General features: G+C 41.9%; 1 protein-coding gene across 1 annotated transcript in view; it reads left to right on the plus strand.

Moving 5' to 3' along the window:
* Nucleotides 1-27051, plus strand: part of LOC122800812 (macrophage colony-stimulating factor 1 receptor-like) — an 875741-nt gene that overhangs the window by 534392 nt on the left and 314298 nt on the right. The window contains exon 11 of the mRNA XM_044070092.1: nt 25321-25425. Within this exon, the coding sequence (XP_043926027.1) occupies nt 25321-25425 (105 nt within the window). The remainder of the gene's footprint in view (nt 1-25320; nt 25426-27051) is intronic.

Consider the following 27051-nt stretch of genomic DNA (forward strand, 5'->3'; position numbering starts at 1 on the left):
TATGCAAATGTGTACCGTTGACAGGTGCCCCCCCATATTCCCATAGAACTGCAGTAACATGTAAGTATGTAGAGTAATAGCAGCAGAGCACACATTGCTAGGTCTGTCCCAATCAACACGATAACTTGTATGTCCACAATATGCAGCGGTCAATGAGCTATGCATATGTGTGGGGAATACTTGTCTGGATGTAGCCAGCAACTTCTCATTACTGTTGTGTCCTAGTGGCTTAGGTACAGTACTGTAGTAGACAGGGCTGTGTTCCATGAAATGCAGTGCCAACTATTTTGCATGTCAGCTACACATACGGTGGGAGTTGTACACGCTGTCCAGATGTCAATATCCATTACTGCCGAGAAGCTGGACAGGTCATGTACAAGGGGCCACACATATTAACAGTACACAGGTTGGAGTAACCTACATAGTTGCCTAACATACCTCACAACTCTACAGACCTTTTGCAGAATGTACACAGGTTTGCATCATATCTGCAGTGTCTTTATTCTGAAATAGGTATTGTCTGGCAAATCACTGGCAAACCGCAAAAATCTAAAGTCAGAAAATATTGATGGATTGTAGTGTCTCAGACTTCATACCCTATAGAAAAATGCATGCTACTGCAAAATCTGTTATTGTATCACTCTTCCAAGTTTGTAAGGCCAATAGTTACAATTGTCCATATATTTAGGCCCTTGTCACGCAGATGTCTGTCTCACATACATAGAGAGGTATCATGCTTAGTAGCACAGCAGTACATTCTGTCACTTACCATTGTCACCCCAGGGGGTTCCATTGCCTGACAGCCTGGGAACATATGAGTGACAGAATCCACTGCTTTGCTACAGATGACCTGCAGCAGTCTCACATGGCCTACAGGCTTCTGGCAAAGGCCCATGCCTTACCCAAAGTGCCTTTGTAGGGAATGTCATGGGGTCCATATTACCACCATAACACAGTCAACAAAGTGCAACTGTAAGGCCATGCTGCTAAATGCTAGTAGCATACCTCTCAACCTCATAGAGGAAGAAATCTGGAGAAAGCCATACATAATGGTGGGATAAAGGCCCAGCTATAGGGACACATTTGAAATATTGCTCTCATAATGTTAGACAGTTGATAGAAAAACAGAGAGGGTGTCTAGTAGCATAGATGTCATGAAGGGTGTGAAGTCTGTAACTCTAATGTTTTTTTCAGTATTCCCTGACTGCAACCCTGTGTGATTTGCAACAAATGCGCTAGAAAACCACAATGTTAAGGGAAACTAACCAGATATATGAGACATGTATCTGGATAATCTGTGAGAATCTGTACAGTTGACAGGTATGGCCACACCAGGATATAATCTTTCAGGTAAGAAGAATACTGCACAACCAGGAGATCCCCAGCCAGCATATCAACAAGGTGCTGGACCTTTTACACAGCTTCATCAGTCAATCAGCTGTAGCCACACCTCCAAACTGGCCGGCTTGTGCAAGAATGTCTAGCCTTTACCTCATAATATAGGTCTGTGCAGCATCCATCTTATATTTCTCTGGTAAATAACTGTGATGATCGGATTATATCTGTCAGTAGGTAATGACACAATACAGTACAGTGTCAAACATTACATATGTCAGAAAATGTCTGCTAAAATAAACCCTGTCACTCAAGCAACTCATACATTGATAAGAACAATAGTTACAGTCTCCCCATATTTGGCCCATTGCTTCCCCATATTGGCAGCCTGTCTCCAAATATCTTGCACAAACAGGTTGCATGGTATGGCTGTAGCACACAACACCCCGAGCTGGAGTACAACTATCCTTGGAATGGATGCCCCCACTTACTATAGAAGGTCATACTGAGCATGCTTCTACACATAGAGAAGTGAAGCCCATGTCTGAAACCACATCAGGATATATATCTCTTTATTGTGCAAATGTCTTTGCATACACACAGCCATATAAACCTAACTGTCTCCACACACACACATCAGACAGGATTACCCACAGCCAGCTGTACGTGGCTCATATGTGGTATACCTGCATCTGTTGCATGTGATACACACACATATATATGGGCAACATATTACAGTATGTCAAGCATACACACACATACACATGGGAAAGAGAGAGAGACAGACAGTGATAGAGTGAGACACACAGGGAGACACACACACAGAGGGAGTCATACACAGGGATACCTTGAATGGCAGAGAGTGATGACCTACTGCAGACAGTTGCATACAAGTTGTAACCACTGGCATTTGCCAGCATGAAGATGGGATTCATTTTCTGATGGTACAGAGGTGGGGGTTGGAATATCACATCACCTACCTTTGTGTGTGTGTGTGTGTGTGTGTGTGTGTGTGTGTGTGTGTGTGTGTGTGTGTGTGTGTGTATGTGTGTGTGTCTGTAGGTCGAAGTATTATGATGCCTTACCCACCCAGTACACTTCTCATTGCCCTACTTCACAACATCTGCTAATGTCATTCACCTTAGAAGTACCTTTGGATGGGCTTCAGCTCTGTAGCTCGTATGATAACTGCATAACACTATCATACAAATAACTAGGTAGGTAGGGGTTCTAATCACAGCCCCAGCATATATAACAGTGGTTGTTTGTGGGGTAGTGTTTGTGTGTGTGTGTGTGTGTGTGTGTGTGTGTGTGTGTGTGTGTGTGTGTGTGTGTGTGTATGTGTGTGTGTGTGTGTGTGTAGGAATAAGTGTTTTAGTCCATTCCCACCCAATGCACCTCCCCTTGCCCTACTTCACAAGATCTGCTGATGTCACTCACTGTAGAAGTACTGTTGGACTGGCCTCTGTGCTATAAGCTCTGTGGTATGTGCGATAACTGCATAACACTATAGTAAAAATAGCTATTTATGTAGGGGTTCTAATCTTAGCCTTGGCAAATATAAAAGTATGTGTGTTTGTAGGTTAAATATTTTGAGCCCATTCACATCCAGTGTACTTCCCATTTCCCTACTTTAGCAATCCTGCTGATGTCAGTCACCTTAGAAGTAGCTTTGGGCAGCCCTCAACCCTATAAGCTCTGTGGCGCATGCAATAACTGCATAACACTATAGTAGAAATAACTAGTTAGGTAGGGGTTTTAATCTAAGTCCAGGCAAATGTGAAAGTCTATGTGTTTGTAGGTTAAACATTGTGAGCCCATTCACACCCAGTACACTTCCCATTTCCCTACTTTAGCAGTCCTGCTGATGTCAAGCACCTTTGGGCCAGCCTCTACCCTATAAACACTGTGGCATGTGTGATAATTGAGTAACACTATAGTAGAAATTACTTAGGTAGGGGTTCACATTTCAATCCTGGCAAATGTAAAAGTGTATGTGTTTGTAGTTTAAAGATTTTAAGCCCGTTCACACCCAGTACATTCCCCATTGCACTACTTTAGCACTCCTGCTGATGTCAGTCATCTTAGATATATCTTTGGGCAGCATCCTCCCCTATAAGCTTTGTGGCACACGCGATAACTGTATAACACTGTAGTAGAAATAACTAGTTAGGTAGGGGGTTCTCATCTCAGTTCTGCCAAATATGTATGTGTGTATTTCTATATGTAAGTGTGTATATGTGTAGGTTAAAGTATTCTGTGGCCTCTCTCACCCAGTACATCACCCATTCCCATATTTTACAAGGGCCAGTAATGTTCCTCACCTTAGAAGTACCTTGGGACAGCCTTCACCCTATAAGCTCCATGGTGCATGTGATAAATGCATAACACAGTCCTGGCAAGTGTGTGTGTATTTGTGTGAGAACAGTGTCCTGTGGCTGTGTGTTTGTGTGAATGTGAGAACAATATCCTGTGTGTCTGGGTGAATGGGGGTGTGTTTGTGTGAGTACCATAACCATTGGAGGGGTGGATTTTGCACTTTTTTGCTGTTGCCCACCCAGAATACACCCCAGTGTCCACTTTACAAGGCCCACTGTTGTCATCCACTGCAGAGGTAGTTCTAGACACTCTGCAGCTCTATAAGCTCTGTGCCACATGTAATAACTATGCAACAGTATGGAATAAATAACAAGATAAGTGGCCCTTCTAATCATTTTATACCATTCCCTACTCAGGAATCATAGACAAACACACTCAGCTAGGCATCAACCCCTATATCACTAGGTGGCTTGCAAATTGGCTCACAGATAGAACCCGTGGTGTGAAAGCAGCAGACTCCATGTCAGACTGCCGACCAGTCAAGACTGGAGTCCCACAGGATTTTGTCCTGGGTCCCCTCATGTTTGGGATCTACACCTCTGATGTCCAGCTGAACACAAAGGACTCTGGCTGACAATGTTCGCAGACAACTGCAAGGTGGGTGCTATCAAGACCTTCCCACGTGATGCTGACATCCTGCACAAAGGCCTCACTAAGACATATAAGTTATGTCAGAACCCTTGACTTTAGCTCAATGCCAGAAAATGTGCTGCCATCCCCTTTTGGAACAAAACGGTTCTCATGAATTATCACATTGATGGGAGTCCACAGAAAACTGAAGTCATTATAAGAGAACTGGGAACACAGATTGACAGTGAGCTCTTTGTTGACCACCATGGTGCCACTGTGTTCAGAAAGCCCTACTATGTGTCACATCTCATTACTAAATGTGTTGCATCCAGGAAGTAGGAGGTCATTGTCTCCCTCTACTCTCCCCTCCTTAGGCCAATCAACGAGTACAATGACCCATTTGGCATGTACCTCACTGGATACCTGCAACAACTGGAGAGGCTGCAAAAGTACCTCACAAAGAGAGTCCTAGTCCTTAAACACTTGTCCTATATGGACAGACTCCAATAACTCCACCTATTCTCTTTCTCATATTGGCTACTTAGAGGCGATCTCTGCTTGACTTACAAAGCCATGTCTGACCCAGCTCTGTCAGGAATGCTACATCTAAAGAACCTAATCCATTCAGACCACATGCCCCAGGGACCTCAACATCATTTCCACAATTAACAGAACGTGCTGGAGGGACAGGTTCATAACCCAGAGACTGCCCATGTTATGGAATAGACTTCACATGCATGTCAAGCAGACCACCTCACTGGTCCTCTGCAAGAGAAATCTTGATGAGTAGATGGGGAATAGACATCCCACCCTGGGGAGCACTCCAGTGGCTATACTCATTAGATGCCAGGGTATTCCCATGGGCTAGGCTTGTAAAGGCTTCATGGCCATTTGTGTAGTACACACCTATGAACCTATGGATCTCAGTACTGGCAAATGTGTGTGTATGCATTAGTTTGTATAAATGTGTGAGTGTGTAAACATGTGGGTGGAAGTAGTTTGAGACCCTTCTCACCCAGTACACCTACCATTGCCATACCTTACAAGGGCTGGTGATGTCGTTCACCTTAGAAAAACTGTGGGACCCTCTTCACACTATAAGCTCCATGGTGCATGCTATAAATGCATAACACTATATTAGCAATAACTAGATAGGTAGGGGTTCTAATCCCAGTCATGGCAAATGTGTAGGTGTGCAAAAAATGTATCCTGTTTATGTGTCTGAGTGCAAACTATATCCATTGGGGAGGGGTGGATTTTACAGTTTTAGACCATGATACTTCCAGTACATGCCCCAAGGTCCACTTTAAAAGGACCACTGACTTCATCAATCATAGAGGTATCTGATGACACTCTTCAGCCCAATATGCCCTGTGCCACATGCAGGACGTATGTAACAGTATGGACTGAATAACAAGATAGGCAGAGCTGCTAATCTTGTCCTGGAAAATGTGTGTATGAATGTAATTGTGTTAAGTGTGTATAACTGTAGGTTTGAGTATTTTGGGTCCATTCTCACCCAGTAAATCACCCATTGCCATACCTGACAAGGCCTGGTGATGTTCACCTTAGAATTACCTTGAGACTCTCTTCACCCTGTAAGCTTTGTAGCACATGCAATAGATGCATAACACTGTATTAGCAATAACTAGATAAGTAGGGGTTCTAATCTGAGTCCTGGCAAATGTATGTGTGTGCATATGTGCAAGAACAGTAGCCTGTGTGTGTGTGTGTGTGTGTGTGTGTGTGTGTGTGTGTGTGTGTGTGTGTGTGTGTGTGTGTGTGTGTGTGTGTGTGTGTGTGTGTGTGTGTGTGTGTGTGTGTGTGTGTGTGTGTGTGTGTGTGTGTGTGTGTGTGTGTGTGTGTGTTTGAGTGAGAACTATATCCATTGGGTGGGCATGGTTTACACTTTTAGGCCATGGTACTCCCAGTACATGTCCCAAGGTCCACTTTACAAAGGCCGCTGTTCACATCCACTGTAGCGGTCCTTGTGGACACTCTTCAGCCCTATAAGCCCCGTGACGCATGCAACAGTTATGTAACAATATGGAATGAATCACATGATAGGCAGGGTTGCTAATGTCAGTACTGGCAATTGTGTGTGCATTGGTGTGTATAGCAGTGTTTGTGAGTGTGTAGACTCATAGGTGACAGTCTAATGAGTCCTTCCACACCCAGTACACACCCCATTGCCATACCTGACAAGGGCATGTGATGTAATTCATTTTACAGGTACCTTGGAACAGTCATCACACTATTAGTTCCATGCCACCTGGAATAACCACATAATGCTGTAGTATCACTAACTAGATGGGTAGCGGTTCCAAAACCAACACTGGCAACTATGATCCTGTGTGTGTGTGTGTGTGTGTGTGTGTGTGTGTGTGTGTGTGTGTGTGTGTGTGTGTGTGTGTGTGTGTGTGAAAACAGTATTTTCTGTGTGTTTGATAAACACAATATCCTCTGGTGGTGTGGGTTTTACCAATATGAGGTGTGTTCCACCTACTACACTTACCACTGTCCACTTCACAAGGGCTGCTGACGTCAACCACCATAGACTTACCTGTATACACCCCTCAGCCCTATAAGCTCTGTGGCACATGCAATAACTGTTACACAAACCTGTAAATGTGTACATATACTGCTGTACTTTGGCTCTGATATGACTGATGTGTTACCACTCCACCATACCCCTTATTGCCAATTTCTGCAGGGCCATCTCCATATGTGGAGACATGTGTGAAGACAGCCTTATGATTGGCATTGGTGGACGTGTCCGATTTGTACTCAAAGACAGCCTTAGATTACATCATCTGTGCCCTTATGTGCTTGTACAGACCAAGGTGACATTGCTTTCAGTGAGGCACCTGTTCCTTCTTGGCCCATCCAGAAATTGTTTCCACCTATTATGGTATTTGTGTATTGCTGCTGTCCACCATAGGTATTTACCCTACCTTGAGGGAGATGATGTTATCCTGTCAGGTACTGCTGAGTCCATACAGCTATGTGGGTGCCCACATAGTATTGTGGTGTGGGCCTGGACACTGCTTCTAGTTCCAACAAATTGAAAGTTGGCTGTACAGCTACGTCTATCTACTCTGAGAGGATGTATAGTCATTTGTGTACAGTTCATTCTATTTGACAGTGTAAAGCAGGAGTGGTTAGCAGGGGAGATGGTGATCTGAACAGTGATGGCTATGTGGTCAGATATTACTAAGGGAGATGGCACTGTAGGAGTGCTACAGTGGCTACTCACATTGGTTAGGACTGGGTACCTGAGATTTCCACCTGCTGTAGGGGTGTTAACTGGCTGATCCACTGCATTCCCATTGACAAAGCCAAGGAATTTATGTGCATTCATATTCAGGTGACATAGGTCAGGAACACTATGGTTGGGTATTTTAAGTCATCCTGGAGCAGGGTAGATGACTGAATCCTAACAGATTCCAGCAGATCCCAATAGGTGTGGTGGGTGTCCATAGTTATGGTTGGAGGCCTGTAGCTAGCTATGATTTGGGTAGGTGTTTTGTCAACTGTTAACTGCACTCGGGATATCACCCATGTGACATATTGTTTGGCCAGCCTGGAGATGTGTATGTGTATGCTAATGTTCAACACTCTACCTCCTGTGGCTTTGCGGGCCTCCATTTGGGGTTTAAACATATGACGGGATGAGTGACCTGGCAAGGTTGGTGTGCTCTTCACAGCTAGACAGCAGGTGCCAGTGACTGCACAAATTTCAGCATCCTACAGGACAAGGTACGCTTGCATTGACATGGGTGTCATGGTAAGACACCTAGCTCCTGTTAGAACAAGACATCTTCACAAAGGCACACATCAATGGTGGGCAAAGGCCAGTAAATAGTGTCACTTTATGCATCTAGCTGAAACACACTTATTTGCTAGCAAAGACAGTGTCACATTCACAGGTGTACTCTGCAGGATATGACATCTAACAATGAAATGTATGCTAATTTGTTATGACTTGAGTCTTTAATGGGTTGCTGGCATACCTCTCAGCCTGGAAGCATCAATAATCTGGACAAGGCCCATGAAAAATAGGTACAAATCTGTATGCTGATTAACATCTAATTTGCATACATAATTATGTATCCCCACCCACTCCAATGGAATTGTGGGATGTCAACTTTCAAATGCAAACTGAAGAACAGACCACCAAAATATGGCACCACACCAGAGTCCCCTGCAGCCATTCCAATGTCCCATTACCTGGCCATGTCTCCCCATTTACCATAAACACTAATGTGTGAATACTGCTTTATTTCTACACTGATTATTTGGATTTTATTTTTACATTTTGCAGCGCAACAATGCACAAAACATTAACAGACATCTGCTAAACAAAGCAACACTGTCTCACAATGAACATAGACTTGGCATTAAAACTTCTCTGCCCTTGAAACTCACATTCATTGAAATAGCATTGAAACCCACATACCACATAAAAAATGCATCTGACCAGTGGTGGATAAAGATTACCTTTGGGCTGTTTTCAAATCATTGGCCCCTTGCACATGAAAAACACATGTGTTCTTTGATGCATCTTCCTGATTGTATTATATTATATTCCTTGTTTAATACAGCACACTTAGAGCAAGTTTTAAATTTATTGAACATTTTTCCATTAAGCAATGACACAAACTGCATGAACCAATAATGACAAAACTGCCCAGTTCAGAACATTTCCATCTTAAAGTCTACTCACCATATAGACATTGTGTGTTCATTAATTCAGCTTCCTGTTGGTGTTTAAATGAGTATAATTATTATTTATATTTTCAGCCAAATTTGGATCAATAGGTTTGAAACAACTGCAGCTGAATTCAAATAATTGGTCAAAAAAGAAACCAAATATGACAATAACCCATCTCAAACAATATTTAAGGAGTCACTTTGCTCCTTATTTTTTGTGCCATACTGAGGTGTCAGTGGCATAGTGTTCCTGATTAAAAAAAAAAACACACACAGCTAAATGTCCATACATCTGCACACACTTCATGATTGCATTGTTTGGAGATGATAAATGTGAAATGAACTCACTGTTACTGTAAAACTGGAACAGTGTACTAAAGTCTGCATAAGGCAGTATAACCCATATTTCTTATGTAAAAGCGATTTGACAATGCATCTAAGCATAAAAGTTGAAAATGACATGTACATAATTGGGCAACTGTTCTGTGATCCACTGCACACACATATAAACACACTTAAGCTGTATTTAGTTTGGCAGTTATCAAGGATAATTAAGGCTATGGGCTGTTAAGTTGCTTCCTGTGATCCAGGGTTTGATTCTCTCAGCCTCCATTTGCCTAACCAGACAATGTCTGAGTGGATCAGTGGTCCACCCCAATTAACAAATGAAGAATCAAAATGATATCCAAAAACAGGATGTGACATACAAGACATGAGTACATAAATGCAATTAGAAAGGCACATCAGAAAATTAGCCCATGTCATGATAATCTGAAAATGAGGCAATAAATGCATGTGCTAATAGAGCCCATGTAACAACGCTTGTAAAACAATTGGTTATGCTTTTATATTACGTGCTACCACTTTAAAAAGAACCATAGCTGAAATACATGCTCATTTCTACAATACAGAAAACCAGCACATTATGAGTATATATTACATAGCTCAGCATGATACTGCAGAAATATACATTTAACAATCACACTGAATTATAGAAGTAATCAAGTGTTAGCAGAGATCTAACCTAATGTAAGACCTGTACACCATACACTTATCATAATGCTGAGCCTGTAGTAGCAGAACGTTCATTATATTTAAAATTCCACAGGCGCGAATGAGGAGAAAAGAAGCAATAGCGGAAGCTATGTGCATTGATGCAGGGACACACAGACGCAAAGGCCAAAGGGTGTTTGTTTTCTTAAAAATGAATGAACACCATTAAATAAGAAATATAATTTGTGTTTGATGCCTTTGTTGTTCGGAACACTCAGTCATTCACATACTATTAATACTCTTGTTATCTTAGAAATAAACAATAGAACAGAAAACACTGCAGTTAAATGCTGCTGGCAAATCTAGGTAGGCAGGAAGGGGAAAAAATTATGATCTCCTCATTACTGCTGCTGCTGCTTCCAGCTCAAAAAAGCCAAGGCAAGAATGAGTGAGCAGAAGAACGGGTGCTGTATTGTATGGTTGTTGTGGGTTGTAAATGAGAGTAGAGTGCTCATTTTGTTTTTAGCATGACTTGTTCAATGCCATTTTGTGGCAGTTTTATTTGCTTTGCTGAATTGCGTTAAGTGTCGGAGTACATTATACACACACACACACACACACACACACACACACACACACACACACACACACACACACACACACACCAGACAGTTTGTTCTCTTCACATACCTGAAGGAGCAGTTCCTTCCCTCCATGAAGCCCAGGCAAGTCGATAATCCACAGCAGCCATTTCCTTAGCTCTGAGTCTGCAGCAGTACCCATATGTTCCTGCACGATCATTTCCTTAGCTCTGCAACAGTACTATCCTTAAGTTCCCGCTCAAGCTCGCCTCACAGACCATTCAAACAGAAGGAGGAAGCCAGTCAGAAATGCAGCTGCATGTGAGCCCTTGAGCTCAATTCCGACAAGCTGACGGAGCTGACGTCATCGCGCACGTGATGACGTCAGCAAAAAAGCAGAAAAAAATAAATTAAAAAAAAGCTGGGAAAAAGTTGGAAATTAAGGGGTGCCATTTGGGAATTGTGGCACTCCATTATTTGACCCCAAAACTTGGTAAAAACTGAGTAATTTGGTACGGTTGGGAGGTATGGTTGCCAGTGATGTGGCAGACAATACACAACTGTCTGAGACATTTGACTACAAATATGAGGCAGACGTGGTCAGTCTGCAAAACTCTGGACAGTTGTCAGGTAAGGGCTCACTATATTACATACAGTTCAATACACACATCTGCACCTGTTGTGTACTATGCACATACCCTATGCACATCTCTTACATTTGTAAGACAAGCATATGTATCAGACTAGCATCCACACATGACATATGAATCATTACAACATTCTAGGTAGCTAGCCTACCAGTGTCACACTCAGTACTGGACAACAGAGACTCCATTAGTAGTCATACATGAGCTGACCTTCACTGGGGTGACTCAGGGGCCAGAGATGTGCTCCATGTCAGTGCAGGCAGGGCAAGCAGTAATGGCCATAGGTGCTGGACAGCAACATGTGAATCCAGCAGGTCTTGTTGCAGTCTAGTGTTTAATGTCCCATCTGACATAATTGCATCCCCCCTTCTGCATTCCATTACACGCTTTCATGATTTTCCATACCTGTTATAGTGCTCAGGAGTTCCCTTACAACAATGCAAATGGTTAGGTTTGTATAGTCACAGTCGGTCTTTGTGTAGATGGGTTGAGACCTGTGTTGCATAGGCAGCAGCTTGCCTTTTGTAGGTATTGCTCATGAGCAGGTGATGGCCTATCTACCAAGTGGTGAATCCCATTTGCTACTTGCATCCAGAGCAGCTGTGTTGTCTTTCCATTTGCCAATGCCATAGCAACACAGTGCTATAATTATGGCCTTCATGTGTGCCGTGCCCCTTTTCCTTGCCTGTGTGGAGGACATTATTGAGGTGTGGGGGCTACAGGTTCACAGCCAGTAGGTGGGAATACCTCTCAGGAGAGGACATGTGGGAATAGCTCAGCAACATGGGGAACAAAGCACCAGAATTGCATACAGACTGTAAGTCAGTAGTGCTGTTATACACATAGAGGGTTGCTAGTTTAACAGGTTTCATCTGGACATGCATTTTCTGTGTGACTTGATGTCTGACAGTGATATGTCTCTGAAATACCTCTCAACTGTCCTGATGTCCACAGACTGCTCAGGGGTTCACCTGTTATGTTTAGTCTGTTTCTCAGACAATGTCTGTTTTTATGGCAGCAATAGGATAATGTGAGGATTGTAGTTAGATTAACTGTTGACATCCATTGGTGTTTCAGACATCATATCCTTCAGGGATGTTATGTTGCAACAAAGCCTGTAACACTGTCAGCTGTTTCAGTTTGTAATACCCTTATGTGAGATATGTCCCTCTTTCTGGCCCCCAGTGTTTTGCATAGTTGTTAGTTTGGCTGGGTAGGGGGAGTAGCAGATGTGAGTGTCACAGATCCTTTTTCTATCTGTCTGTGCATGCTGCTATGGCTGCTGGTGGTCCATCAGGTGTGTATGTTTGTTGGGGCAGACTGAGAAAGGTCCTGTAACACCTCAGGATTCCCAGTACATTGTGAGTTGGCCCAGTATCTGTCAGTGTATTGTGTGACTGGGAATCAGGATATGTTTGTTCAAACAGTCGTTCTACTCCACAGTTCATTTGGGGTACTGATATGTTGCTGTGACTGTGGTGCAAATGGTTGTGTGTGGACATTTATACACCACTATCTGCTTTTCCCTATAGTTCCATCCCTGAAGTGCATGATATATGTGGATATGCATGAGTAATTGCCCAGATCTGATTTGGGTTAGTGTCGTGTTGGTCTTACTGTGGTTCAGAAGGTGCTGGGTGACATGTTTGGGAGCTGTCATGGATTTTTCCATTCTGTTACATGACTGCAGTCATACCTGTCTACTGTTCAGATATCTAGACACTGTCCTGATGTGTGGCTCATATGTTTTGTCTGTTGGCCACAACAGCTGCTGGTTTCTGAGAAAGCACTGGGATGATGTGAGCATTGACATCAGTAAATTTTGGCATTCATTTGTGTTTTGGACCTGGAATCTGTCTGGCACTGTATGTAAAAGCACACCATACCATTCTAGCAGACTTCTACATGTATGAAAGCCGTATTTCAAAAATGTCACTATTGTTTGCCCTTTACCCCCCCCCCCATTTGTCGGGCTTTTTGCAGATATGTTGCAGTAATAGGTTGATTATCTGTCTATATATCTGTGTATGAAAAGAAAATACACACACACACACACACACACACACACACACACACACATATGTGTGTGTGTGTGTGTGTGTGTGTGTGTGTGTGTGTGTGTGTGTGTGTGTGTGTGTGTGTGTGTGTGTGTGTGTGTGTGTGTGTGTGTGTGTGTGTGTGTGTATATCTATATATATATATATATATATATATATACATACATATATATATATATATATATATATATATATATATATATATATATATATATATATATATATATATATATATATATATATATATATATATATATATATATATATATATATATATATTGGTATGTATTTATTCCTATATATGTATATAACAGTACTATGGATATATAATTCCCCTTTATGTTGAATGTCTGTTGTGAATGATATGTTTGTAAAAACATTACACATTCCTACAGCTCAGATGGTGTAGAGGTATGTTGCTGTGATGGTTATGCACAGGGTCCTGGGTTCCAGATTAGGATGTGATTACTTTTTTTTCATTAATGTTAAATGACCAGAATGAATGATATGTTTGTAAAAGCATTCCAGATTCCTACAGCTCAGATGGTGTTGTGGTGCTTTGCTGTGACTGTAGTGCACAGCATCCCAGGTTTGAGACTTGGTAGTGCTGATCATTTTGTTGCTAGGCAGAACAGTTGCTGATGGAGACAGAGTGATTAAAGCAGTTTTAAGTGACTTGTGTGATTTTGTGCAAAACTAAGTGATGCTAACATACAGTTAACCATACAGATGCTTAATCCATTTTGGCTTCACTTAGTATCATGCAAACTAGCTTACTCCCGATTACACCTGCGCTAATTTTCTTTAAAGAAAAGAAAAAAGGTGATAGGAATGTGGTGAAATGGGGGCAAGCACAGGTAAAACATTATGAAAAGCAGCTAGGGATGTGCAGGATGGGTGTAGGAAAGGACCATAGCTCTACATTTCTTTGGCAGCAACAGCTGTGACTGATGTAGCAAATTTGGAATTTACAGCCCCACACCCCACAGGAAGGGGTGCTTGCAATATACATTTGTAGAGTAATTTGGTTGTAGATTGATTTACGTCACTGGACATGGTGGTGAAATGTAGAGCTATGTATGTGGCAATGTATTTTTGTGGGACAGGTGCCCTTTTTTATTCTAAGGTGAGAGTGGGATTTTGGGGAAGGGCTGTAGGTATGTTTGGGAGGTAGGTTGGGTGGGATAGGTTGCATTTGCAGACAGCTAAGCCAGACAAGACAGCAGAGAGGGGCAGTATATGGCACATGGGGGGTAAACACCTTTGATGGGTAGGGTGGTTGGGAATCAGAAGCCCATGAGACCCCAAATGGATACAGTGGGACTGAGGTCCCCACCCATGGGCAGTCACCACTGCTCCTTCATAGCCCTGAAGGTGGCTGTGCTGGGGGCTGAAGAGAAGGGGCAGCCTGCCCCTCGAGGTGCACCAGGCAGCCCTCAATCTGGTGCAGCTGCCCACCCAACTCAGCTCAGATGGTGCTGTGCACCAAACCCTAGAACTCTCTGCAGGTGACAGACTCCTGTCCTCACCTGTTCTCAGGGAGGGAGCAGGCCCCGTCACCTGAGGCGGTTCCACCCAAAGGTGGTGCAGGACCAGCAGATGAGGAAGTCTCGGGTTGGGTCCCAGACGTGCTGGGCTCAGTGCCACAGCCAAATGAGGCAAGACAGGCAGATCCACCATCTCAGTTTAGGAATTTCAGCTGTATATTTGTATTTATCCCCTATGAGATGTTTAAGCAAGGCTAAATGGAGGGTTATAATGCGCACACTCGCTTAGCTATGCTTAAACATTCCTTAACATATAAAAAACATATTATATTATTATTATATTATTATGTTATTATATTATTATGTTATATAGTGAGTACTGTGGTTTTCTGACAAGTCATTGAGGACTGCACTTAGGAAATAATGGCATACATTTGACTTTCAGACTTCTATCCTTCGGAAATTCATGCTAATACATATCCTATTTTCTATCAACTTTCTAAGTTTGTAAGGGCAATGTTTATGAAGTGTCCCTATTTTTAGGTCTTTGTCCCCCCGTTATTTGTGCCTTTGTCCACATGGACTGCTGTCAGGGAATAATGGCATACATTTGACTTTCAGACTTCTATCTTTTGGAAATTCATGCTAATGCATAATCTGTTTTCTATCAACTTTCTTTAAGTTTGTAAGAGCAATATTTAATAGATGTCTCTATTTTTAGGGCTTTTCCCCCATTATTTGTGGCTTTGTCCACATCTCCTGCTTTAGCAGGTTGCGAGGTGTTGTACGGCACTTTTACAATGCAGGTTGTGTGTAAGAGAACCTTTCACACACACCCTGCATTGCTTTCCTTCTCTGCTATGTATTTCAGTGTCTGCAAACACTAAAATAATCATTTATTTCATTTCAGTGTCAGCAGACACCGAAATAATGGCATAATATTAGAGAAATTCTCTAATATTATGCAGCATTTGGTTTAGAAAGTGCCGTACAGCACTTTCTGAGTGCAGGGGGCATGTTCGTAGTCCATGCCCTACTTAAACACACCCCTGCACTCATTCACAGTTTGTGTCCATTTAGCCATAACAGCAGCGCACCATCATGAATATGCAAGGCATGTTGCTGTGGCTACACAGACATAAACCACTCTGTGCAAGAATAGCACTATTCCTACGTGGAGTTTAATGAATCCAGGGGTGTGTCTTAAGGCACAGAGTTATGTCCTGCAGAACTGATTTTAACTCTCACAGTCTCCTTTATTTTTTGTGCAGTTCTGACCAGGACAAAATTCACAGGCATTCCTAAAAGCAGGAATTTACATCCATTGAATCTTATGTGTGTAAAATAAATAATTAAATGTTAAATTAATAATATGGTCTAAAAGTGATAAATGCCAGAATGTTCATAAGATGTGTGTGACAAAGGGGGATACTGCCAGCACAGCTATCTGGAATTATGTAAATAATTGTATGCCATTTGTGAATATCAACGTGATCTGTGTAAAATGCTTGTGTTAGAACTGCAATAGAACCGTATGTCATGTGCATATCAAACTGGCTTGTACAGACATGTGTGGTAAAAAGTTATTTTATAAAGTGCTTGTAATTAAAATGTAACCACAGTGTGCCCTACTGGAAAAGAACAGAAATGTACACACACTATTACAATTGTTTAAATATATATATTTTAACAGTGGAAACTGGAATACAGGAGGTTAATTTCAGAAAAATAACTGAAATTAAATTACTTTATGGCTAGGCCATAAAATATGGTATCTTTCAGTTTTCAATACAACAACACACACAATGTCTGTACTAGGGAGCTTTATGTATTGTCTTTAGGGTGAAATAATTGCTAGTCTTGAAATGAGGAGCAATGTAATTGTTTTATGACTTCCAGCATCCGCTAAATATCTAAGGTCTATGTATTTTCAAAGGTAGATGCTAAATACTGCCAAGCTTCCAGCAGTGGGTGTTTCACCTGGGAACTAGTGTCAGATGACAAGAAATGATGTCATTCTCCAAGCTATCCCAGCAGTAATATTTGAGATATTAATTTGAGAAGTCTATTAGAGAAATAGAGAATTCTGTATTCTGCCTTGGACCTGACAAGAACCATTCACCAGAACATCTGCCTTGCTCTATAAGTACATTTCTAGGGTATAGTAACTCTCTTAGATACAGTCAGGAATATAGTGAAGCTAAGTTTAGATATTTTTCTTTATTTGAGACTGTCCGACAAAGTTGTTTTAACTATTTCCTGTGGTTTAGAACTCTGATGTGAATATATACTGAGTATTTTCTTGCTCTTTTATTATTTATTATTAAATATATTTAAACCTTTCATTGTGGCTGATCTGTGTAGAGATATTTAAGTTCTGAGAGCACTTGCATATTTATTTGGTGACACAGTGTGGGCCACTCCTAGTAGCCTTACTCTTGGTCAAACTACCATTTGTATTAATATTAATATTACAGACTAAGATTGGATACCCTTCATTAAGGACCTTAAAGTAGCTGATAAGGAGTTGACTGGTGGTAGTGGTAACTACCTTATAGTCTGGGCAGAAGGGAGCATGGCTAGTAAATCTGTGCCGGCCTCTCCCAGGTGTGTATGCATGTAAATCAAACCTCAAAGAGTGTGTGTGTCAGCTACTTGGGCAGTACACAAAGCACTGGTTGGACACAGAGGGTGCTGGTAGGTCTTGGCTTGATCACTCAGCTGAGATCTCAACTCTATATCTGTGCCAGTAGGGAGTTTTATTGGGGATCTGGAGAAATAGTGATAAACCAGCACCAGACTGACTGTCGTCTCTGTGTGCTCTTAAGGTTAATTGCACTTGATACAGAGAGCTGCATATGGAAATACTGTGTGCGTACTTGCTGTCCTCCCAGTGTACACTCCCCACTGTTGCCAGTGGTAAGGATTAAGGCTCCTTGATTACTGGTCCAGTGGTGGGTCTTCAATATGTGCACAAACAAAAAACATGATGAAAGCAAAGCCATTTCAGAACTACAGACATGATTATCTGAATATTAGGGCAGACAGAAGTGTCTTTTTCTTCTTCTCCTTTTGGCTGCTCCTGTTAGGAGTCACCACAGTGGATCACTGGTCCACAGAACGAGTGGCAGTAGAGTTTTACTGTGTCAAGTTGCCAGCCCAGCACCCACCTTCCACAGAAGGCACACACACATGCACACATTCACACATATGGCCAATGTAGGCCATCCAATCCACTTACACATCTTGGGAATGTGGGAAAAAATTGAGCACCCAGAGGAAACTCCCAGGGAACACAGGGAGGACATGCAGACTCTGCACAGAAGGCATCCCAGCCTAGAATCAAACTGGAGAAGCAAGCAGAAGGGTTTTAAGTGCAATTTATTTCCCAACACCAACACAGAAACAACTTGTTGATCTTTTATGTATGAAAATATTTATATGTTACTACCTAACAATATTTCCTTCTATGAAACACAGTGTTTAATTTGTTTTATTTGTTATTAAAGATGATGTAAGTTAAAGGCTCAACAAGAAGGTCTTTTTAATATTGTGGAGCAAGGCTAGTTTACAGGAGCACTTAGGTTAGAAGGTTGTTATTCTCTTAATCAAGGAATATCCAGTCAATGGCATGCTCATCAAAAAAAAAAAAAAAAAAAAACTTGACAATGGCATGCAATCACTGATGGTACTGGCTTGTCAAGTCTAATATTGTCAGTCATGGTCTTGGACTGTCATGTGAGCAGGTCCCAGTCTCAGAAGTAGAACTGTGCCTTTTCAAACATTTTAACAGGGTAAAGGTTAAGAAAGTGCTTCCTTCTCAGTAATGTGCTGAGCAACATACTTCCCCATCCCACAACCACACACACACAGCACATTGTTCAGAAGAACTCAGTCATGTGTGCACATGCCAGTCTCTGAAACAAAATCGCACTCTCACCTCCTCAAACTTCTCAAAATGAATAAGTTTGATGAGGCATTCGCTTTCTTAGAACTGTAATACACAGTCCATTACTGACAAGCCAACAAACACACTGTGATCTCTCCTGCCTTCCAAATATCAGCCTCAACACACTCTACATGATCAGACAGTCAGGACACAAGTGTTCCTTTCATACAGCAGACCAGCATATGTAGGAGTCAATGATGTTGCAGATTTCAGTAACCCACTCTGTTGTTACTACACTGGACTACTACAAGTCAACAAGTCTGAGAACTGGTGCAGCTCAGTGCACCTTGTTAGTCCCAACACTCTGTGTGTGATCCTGATGCATTTCAAAGTATTTCCTTCCCTACATTCACCAGCCCAGTGACCTAGTCAAGGTCCAGTGTCCTCAGTAACCCTGTCTGTTTACTGTTGCCACCACACTGCCATACTAGAAAGCGGCAGGTTTGGGAAAAAATTACAGTGTAGCCTGTTAGTCCCAGCTTACATGGTCTGAACTTCCCTCTTCCAAATGTCAGTGTGCCACAGCTCCCCAGGCACTCTATTCCCTTAGACCTTGCTAGGTCTTTTCTCTCTTGCACTTTAATTAGCTTATTTACCTAGCACTTCATCAGGCTTTTTGTAGCAATTATTGTAGCACACATAAGTGCTATCAGCACTAGATGTCCTATAAGGAAACAGCTCCAGTATTTAGTAATGATGACCATCCCTCCTGGCATGTCTAAAGGTCACTTTCCTGTGCTTTCTCCTATTAACCCGGAGAACTTGGGCATTCTGAGACAGTGTAGCAACTGCCTCATGTACACAGACAGCCCTCTCCTCTAACCTCCCAACATTCAGACTTGTGAGAGATGCGCATATATCTCCAAACTGGAAGCCATGCACTCTCCAGCCAGGCCAAATAGCTGGCCAAGAGGAGATGGTCAACACCTGCACCACACCACATGGAACACATAGCCCTCCAGAACACCCACCATCACAGCCCTCAGATAAAAACACAAACCACACACCCAAGTTGGCGGAGGCTCTCAATAGAAATCTACTCAAACAGCAGAGACCTCCAAGGCAGAAATGCACTTGACCACCACAACACAGCACAAACCACAAGACACTTAGCTCACCTATGCAGTGTGTCCCTCAACCTAATCCCCTAAGGAAAAACAGCTTGCTTAATACAATAATCATAGGTGACTCAATAGTGAGGCACATTGATGTCCCACTCACTAGGTTGAATAAGGAGAAGGTAACAGTGAGCTGTGTATTAGGTGCCAGAATTTGACACATAACACACACACTCAGGTCACTCCACAACAAGTACAAGTATGACTCTGTCATTGTCCAGGGAAGTGGGTGTGAATAACCTGAGACACACCTCCCTGGACTGCATGAAAAGAGACATGGTGGAGCTCTCGGATTATGTGGCCCAGGCAGGTATGACGCTAGCCCTGAGCAGCATCCTTCCATTGCCCAGAATGATACCACAGTACAAACAGAAAATGATTGACCTCAACAATTGGCTTAAGTTTCTGGTGTCATTCTACAGGTATCTAGTATCTGTCTGCTTGGGATGACATGATTGACAGACCTCGATGGTTTGTCAGAGATGGCCTGCATCTGTCACCCCTGGGTTCCGGGTACTGGCTAAGGATCTTGCCACCTCTATAGTGCCTTTTTTAGGTGGTGTTCCAAAACACCAAATTACCACTATAACAGCTATAAATAAATGCAATCTGAGGGCCATGTTGCTCAATGCTAGAAGTCTAAATCACAAGATGCACTCACTCTAAGCACTCCTCAAAATGGAGAGCATCGACATTTGTGCTGTAATGGAGACCTGGTTTAAAGCAGCAGAAATAACCCCTGTGCTACCAGTCTATAACTCATTCCACACCTTTTGGCCCCAGAACATGGACCAATGCTCAAAAGGCAATGGTGTCTCTTTATTCATAAATGATATGCACACCTCCAGACTAGTAGCCCAGCATAATGCATCTGAGATACTCCAGGTACATCTAACATTGGGTAAGACAGCAGTTCAGGTCATAGCCTGCTATAGGTCCCCAACCATGTCCCAAGACTCTCACTCCACATTCCTAAGCACCCTGGAAACTATTAAGATCCAACCCAACAGTCTCATACTAGGTGACTTCAACTATCCCGCCATCAACTGGGAAAACTACTCATGCACCAATGCACTGGCGCAACACTTCCTGGAATTCATCAATTCCAATGCCCTGGACCAGCTCATTCTTACCCCCACTAGAGGAAGCAGCATCCTTGACCTGGTTATTACTAACATGGGCAACTGTTGCTCTACACCAGCAGTCAATTCCTCCCTGGTTAGATCTGACCACAAACTAATCACCGTGGAAATCCACATCTCACCCCCCCCCCCCCGCAAAGGTAACCACCATGAAAAACTTCTTCAAAGCTGACTTTGGACTCCTAAAAACAGAGGTGGCTAACTCCACCGCACCCATGCCAATGGAAAATAGATACATGACTGCCAAATCATACACCAATGCACTGTACAAACACGTACATAAATGCATGGAACTAGCCATACCCAACAGAACCAAGACATTCTCCTACAAAAAAAGGAAGCCAATCTGGTGGTCCCCTGCCATTAATAAACTCTACAACAGAAGGAGGAAACTGTTGCAGAAAAAGGTGAAGTCCCAAGTCTGGAAATACTCCCTTATTAGCCTCAATAAAAAGTTGAGATCCCTCATCAAAACTTCCAAAGCCAGCTATGAAGGCAGAATTGTGGCAGACACTAAAAACAACCACAAAGCCTTCTATAGTTATATCAAGAATCTCCACGGCAATACCCAGATTTGCTCTAAGGTACTGCACAATGGTATTTCCTATACTGAGCCAACAGATATTGCCAACATATTGGCCAATAGATTCAGTGCCAACTTTACACCCCCCAAGGCCAAATCTCAATACTGGAAGAATGCCAGGCACCCAGCATTACTGCAGCACAGGTTAAAGCTGCATTGTCCAAGGCCAAGAATACAGCTTCCATGGGACCTGACAATATCCCTGGATGTGTTCTACATGAACTACAACTGTTCAATCACAGCCTCACCTCAGGCTTTGTCCCTACCAAATAACTCACTGCTACAGTCATCCCTCTCCATAAAGGAGGAGCGCCTATAGACCCTGGAAATTATTGCCCCATTAGCCTGATGAGTCTGATATGCAAGGCTATAGAACACATCATCATGGACCCAATTAACAAGGATATAGGGAATCTCCAAACTCTAGATCCCAAGCAATTTGGTTTTGCTAAAGGTACATCATGCCTGCTCAACCTGGTTGACTTCTTTGAGTCAGTCACCAGAGCTGTGGATGAAGATAAGGCAGTTCATACAGCCTACTTCAATCTGGCCAAGGCCTTTGATACCATTTCTCACTCAGGAACTGTTGATAAACTCACAAAACTAGGAATCAACCCCTATATCATTAGGTGGGTTGCAAACTAGCTCACAGATAGATCCACAGTGTGAAAGTAGTAGACTCCAAGTCAGACTGCCCACCAGTCATGAGTGGAGTCCCACAGGGATCGGTCCTGGGTCCTCTCCTGTTTGGCAGCTACTTCTCAGAAGTCCAGGCCAATTCAAAGCAACTCTGACTGACCAAGTGTGCAAATGACTGCAAGATGTGAGCCATTATTAACTCCCCAAGTGAAGCAGACATCCTACAGAAAGGCCTCATTGTGACCAGTGACTGGTGTTGAAACCATGGCCTTAAGCTTAATGCCAAAAAATGCATCGTCATCCCCTTTGGGAAAACTCAGTTTCCACTAATTACCACATCAATGGGAGCCCACAGAACACTGAAGGCATTATAAGAGATCTGGGGACACAGGTTGACAGCAACCTCTCCTTTGACCACCACATTGCCACTGTGGTCGGAAAGTCCTTCTATGTGGCACATCTCATTACCAAGAGTTTTGCATCCAGGAAGAAAGAGGTCATCATTTCTCTCTACTCTTCCCTCATTAGACCAATCATAGAGTATAATGCCCATTTGGAATGTAACTCACTAGACACCTGCAATAGCTGGAGAGGCCACAAAAGTACCTCATGAAGAAGATTATAGGCCTTAAACACATGCCCTACAAAGACAGCCTCACAACACTCCAGTTATTCTCTGTCTCATATTGTCTACTAAGAGATGATCTTTGCTTGACTTACAAAGCCATATCTGACCCAGCTCTGTTAGAAATGCTACATCTAAAGAAATCCCAATCCCTCCACATCACACGCTCCATAGATCTCAACTTCATTACCACAATCAACAGAATATGCTGGAGGGACAGGTTCATAACCCAAAAACTGCCGATACTCTGCAATAGACTTCCCATACATGTCAAGCAAAGCACCTAACTGGCCCTCTTCAAGAGAAATCTTGATGAGTGGATGGGAAATAGAAAGTTCACCCCGGGGATCACTCCAGTGGCTCTACTTGATAGAGGCACTGGGAACTAATGTTGGGCAGCACAATGCCAGGGCACCTCTATGGGCTCGGCTTGTAAAGGCTCCAGGACCATTAGCCTAGTACACCCCTATAAACCTATGAACCTATTTCACACTGCTAGTCCAACACATACTCTGTATGATCTCCCCTTTTCCAAATGTCAGTGTACCACAGCTCCCCAGGCACTTTGTGCCCTTCATATCAAACAATGTAGCCTGCTAGTCCAACACACACTGTGTATGATCTCCCTTTTCCAAATGTCATTGTGCTGCAGCCATCTCCAGGCAGTCAGCTCCCTTTGCAGAGTCCAGTGTAGCTTGTCATTTGCAACACAATATGTGTGATCGTGATGTCTCTCAAAGTATTCCATTTCTTTCATGCACGAGTGCAGTGACCTTGCCAGGGTCCAATGTGCTTAGTAACCATGTCTTCCCAATGTTATACTGCAGTATTACTAGGAATGAGTGAGATTTGCCTAACCCTAACTCAGAAACATATAGGCAGCAGCTAAGAGTCCTATGCTGCAAGCAGCTTTGCACAAAACCTCACAGAGAGTCATATGGATATATCAGCTGCAGGCATGTGTCATTTTGGCAACTGACATCTCAAATATATACTGCAAGATGTCTTGCACTCAATTACAATGGGAGACATCTCACACCCTAAGAGTTATATGTATATAGCAGTAGCAGACGTGTTGTTTGGGGAACAGGCTTTTCAAGTAGATGCACACACACACAGACACACACACACACGCACACACACACACACACACACACACACACACACACACACACACACACACACACACACACACACACACACACACACACACACACACACACACACACACACACACAAAATATCTATGTATATGCTCCCATTACAAAAAACAACATCAAAGCATTCTACTGCCATGGTCAACTACAGCTGCAACTAGCCAGAGTTTGGATGAATCTGTGATACTGGTTGCAGTTAACCTGTCAGACTAAATACTTTTTCATCAATGAGATTATCTTAATGGGTTTATTTGTACCCATCTCTGTTCAACATGTAACTAATTTACTAAATCCCAAATACTTTTCTTTAGTGAGGAAAGTCTTCAAGTCATATTTCACTTGTTTTCTATTTACTGTTTTGGATACAGGTTTCTATTCTTGCACGTATTTATGTATGTTCACATTTTTCATTGGTAAGCAGTATGCACCTTATGTGTACTCTAGCGGTTTTGTGTTTGCTTTACTGACTGTTTTTCTGTTTTTACTGCGTGAACTTCATGCATAAATTATTTGTGTTTTTAATGCAAGAACATCAGTGTTAAGCGCATCTTCAAATCATATTTCACTTGTTTTATTTTTACAGTTTTAAATGCTAGATTCTGTTCTTCCATATATTTGGCTATGTTCAGAATCACATCATTCAACTTTGTCAGTAATATTCCCTTATGTGTACTGTTATTGTGTCCCTGTGAAAATATTTGCATTATTTTGTGTTTTACTATTTTTTATTTTACTATATGAACTTTATATGTAATTACCAGATTGTTTCCATGTGCATATATATCAATGCTTTATGAGATTTTCTCCCTAACATCCACTGCAAATGAGGCCTGGTATTCAGAACATAATAAAATAGATATGTGCAGGTATATGCCCTCTGTGCCTTTATATTAAGTACTCTTGTTTTATCATTTCCGTTCTCATTTATTGGTCAGTGCACATTATCTGGATAGTGTCCGGTTGCTCATCACCAGACTGTGTGGCACAGTTTTGTTTGTAGTACATGTTGACTCATAACTTATTTGTAAATTTTTCCAGTTTTCTACATCTGTGTAGCCAATCATTTTGTTAAATATTTTCCAAAACCAGTTGCCAGACTAGGTACAATATATGGCTAATGTCTGGTTGCTTGTTACTGTATACTCCAGTTCAGTTTTAGTCTATACTAAGTGTTCATAAAGTATCACAATGACCTGTGCTTGCAATGCTTATCTGAAGTTTTTGTTCCTAGGCCTCTGAAGAAAATGGATTCTCCTCTGTCAGAACTTCTGTGTTAATAAATGAAAATAAATGCACTTCTTCTTTATCTTCTCAGAGTTGATTCTCACCGGCATTTCATTTTTAGGTAAGACCCTTGGAGCAGGAGCATTTGGCAAAGTTGTTGCAGCTACTGCTTATGGACTAGGGAAAGAGGATGCTAATACCAAGGTGGCTGTGAAGATGCTGAAACGTGAGTAAAAAGATGCTGTTGCCATTTCCATATGAGACTGGCTATACTGAAGCTCTTTGTTAATGTATAGTAGTTCTAAAGTATGATAAACTTCAATCAGAAACAAAACTGTCACCCACAGCAAGTCACCCAAAATATTTTTTACACAAACTTCTCTTTTACAGTGCCAGCACTTACAATAGAACATTACAGAAGGGGTATTTCATTCTCCAGGGGTTTCTGTTCTCTTCCATTTCTGTTCTTTGATTAATTGGTTAGCATTGCAGGAATGGAGATTAAGTTATAGTTAAATCCATAAACTAACTTCTTACCACAGTCATATTTAAGCAACTTGTCTCTTGTAACTTATTTAAGAGACAAAGAAGAAAACACATTGAACCTATATATACTCACATAGATATGGGTTAGATATGCAGAAAGTAGATAGATATGAACAGATACCTTGTGAGTCAAGAATCAGAGCAAGAAATAGTGTTGGTTTGACATGGTTCAGCCCCAGAAACCTTCATCATTTTATTAACTAAAGGTGCCAGAATCAAACCTGGTTCTGCACACAAAATTCACACCTGCTCCAACTTCACTGAAGCATTATCATATATGTAGAAATGAATGTGCTGCAAGTAAGTTGACAGAGTATACATGAGTCAGGCCTCTGTCTGAAAATCTTAAAAAAATAGACATCTATAGAAATTCAATGTGGGAGAGGCTGAGGGTAGTCCTACTAATACAAAGAGCTGCCTGGAGCCAGCCTATAAATTACTAGATGTTCTGTTTGTGCATGTCTGGAAGGAGGGTTGCTTTGTGGCAAAGACTGATGCTGTGCTGTGTTTTCTCCTAGTGAGCTGGACAGCAGAATGTTCTCTCTAAGGGCTGACTTGTGTTGTCAGATGATACTGGTGACGTGCATCCTTTCTTTGGCACATGTAGAACGGAATGAGAATTGAGGACTCTTAGTGTGAGCTCTGACTGACCTACCACTCTCCCATTATAGCAATGACCTGAATATTGAATATTGTGCCCTATCCCCTACTTCTCAAAGAATATGCAAGATTAAGTTTTACATTAGCTTATATGACCAAATTGGGACATTTGTTATTCAAACATGAGATGTTGGAGGACAAACCATACATTGAACTGCTACAAAAGATTTACTCAAATGCTACCACCTAACTAAAGGACACATTATGTAGAACGTTACCTGTCCCTGTTGTTTTATATCATATTAAGATGTTTGGGACAGCGGAAACCAGTGTGTACTTCACTAGATATTCAGTTATGGAACAAAAAGGTAGAGGTTACATAAGTTTATAGGATAGAAGCAACATTATTTTAAATCAACAGCAACCTTCAGTAGCACAATCAGAAACAAGTAAGATAACTTACTACATATAAAGGGAAGAATGACTATTGACTGAGAATGATGGTACCGTTCTGTTTCTGCGATTTTACAGACATGAAATCTTGTTGATTTCTGAGATAAAATTTCACTGATTGAAAAATAAACTAACAGTTTGTGATGACTGCTATTTTATTCCCTGTAAATATGCATTTAAGCAATAGTCCAGTGTTCTTCCCCAAATGCAAGAAAAGTAAGGTTATTTTAATCTTGTTTGCTTCTTGCGACTG

This window comes from Protopterus annectens, chromosome 4.part1, assembly GCF_019279795.1.
Source record: "Protopterus annectens isolate FY-2018-M chromosome 4.part1, PAN1.0, whole genome shotgun sequence".
NCBI lineage: Eukaryota > Metazoa > Chordata > Ceratodontiformes > Protopteridae > Protopterus > Protopterus annectens.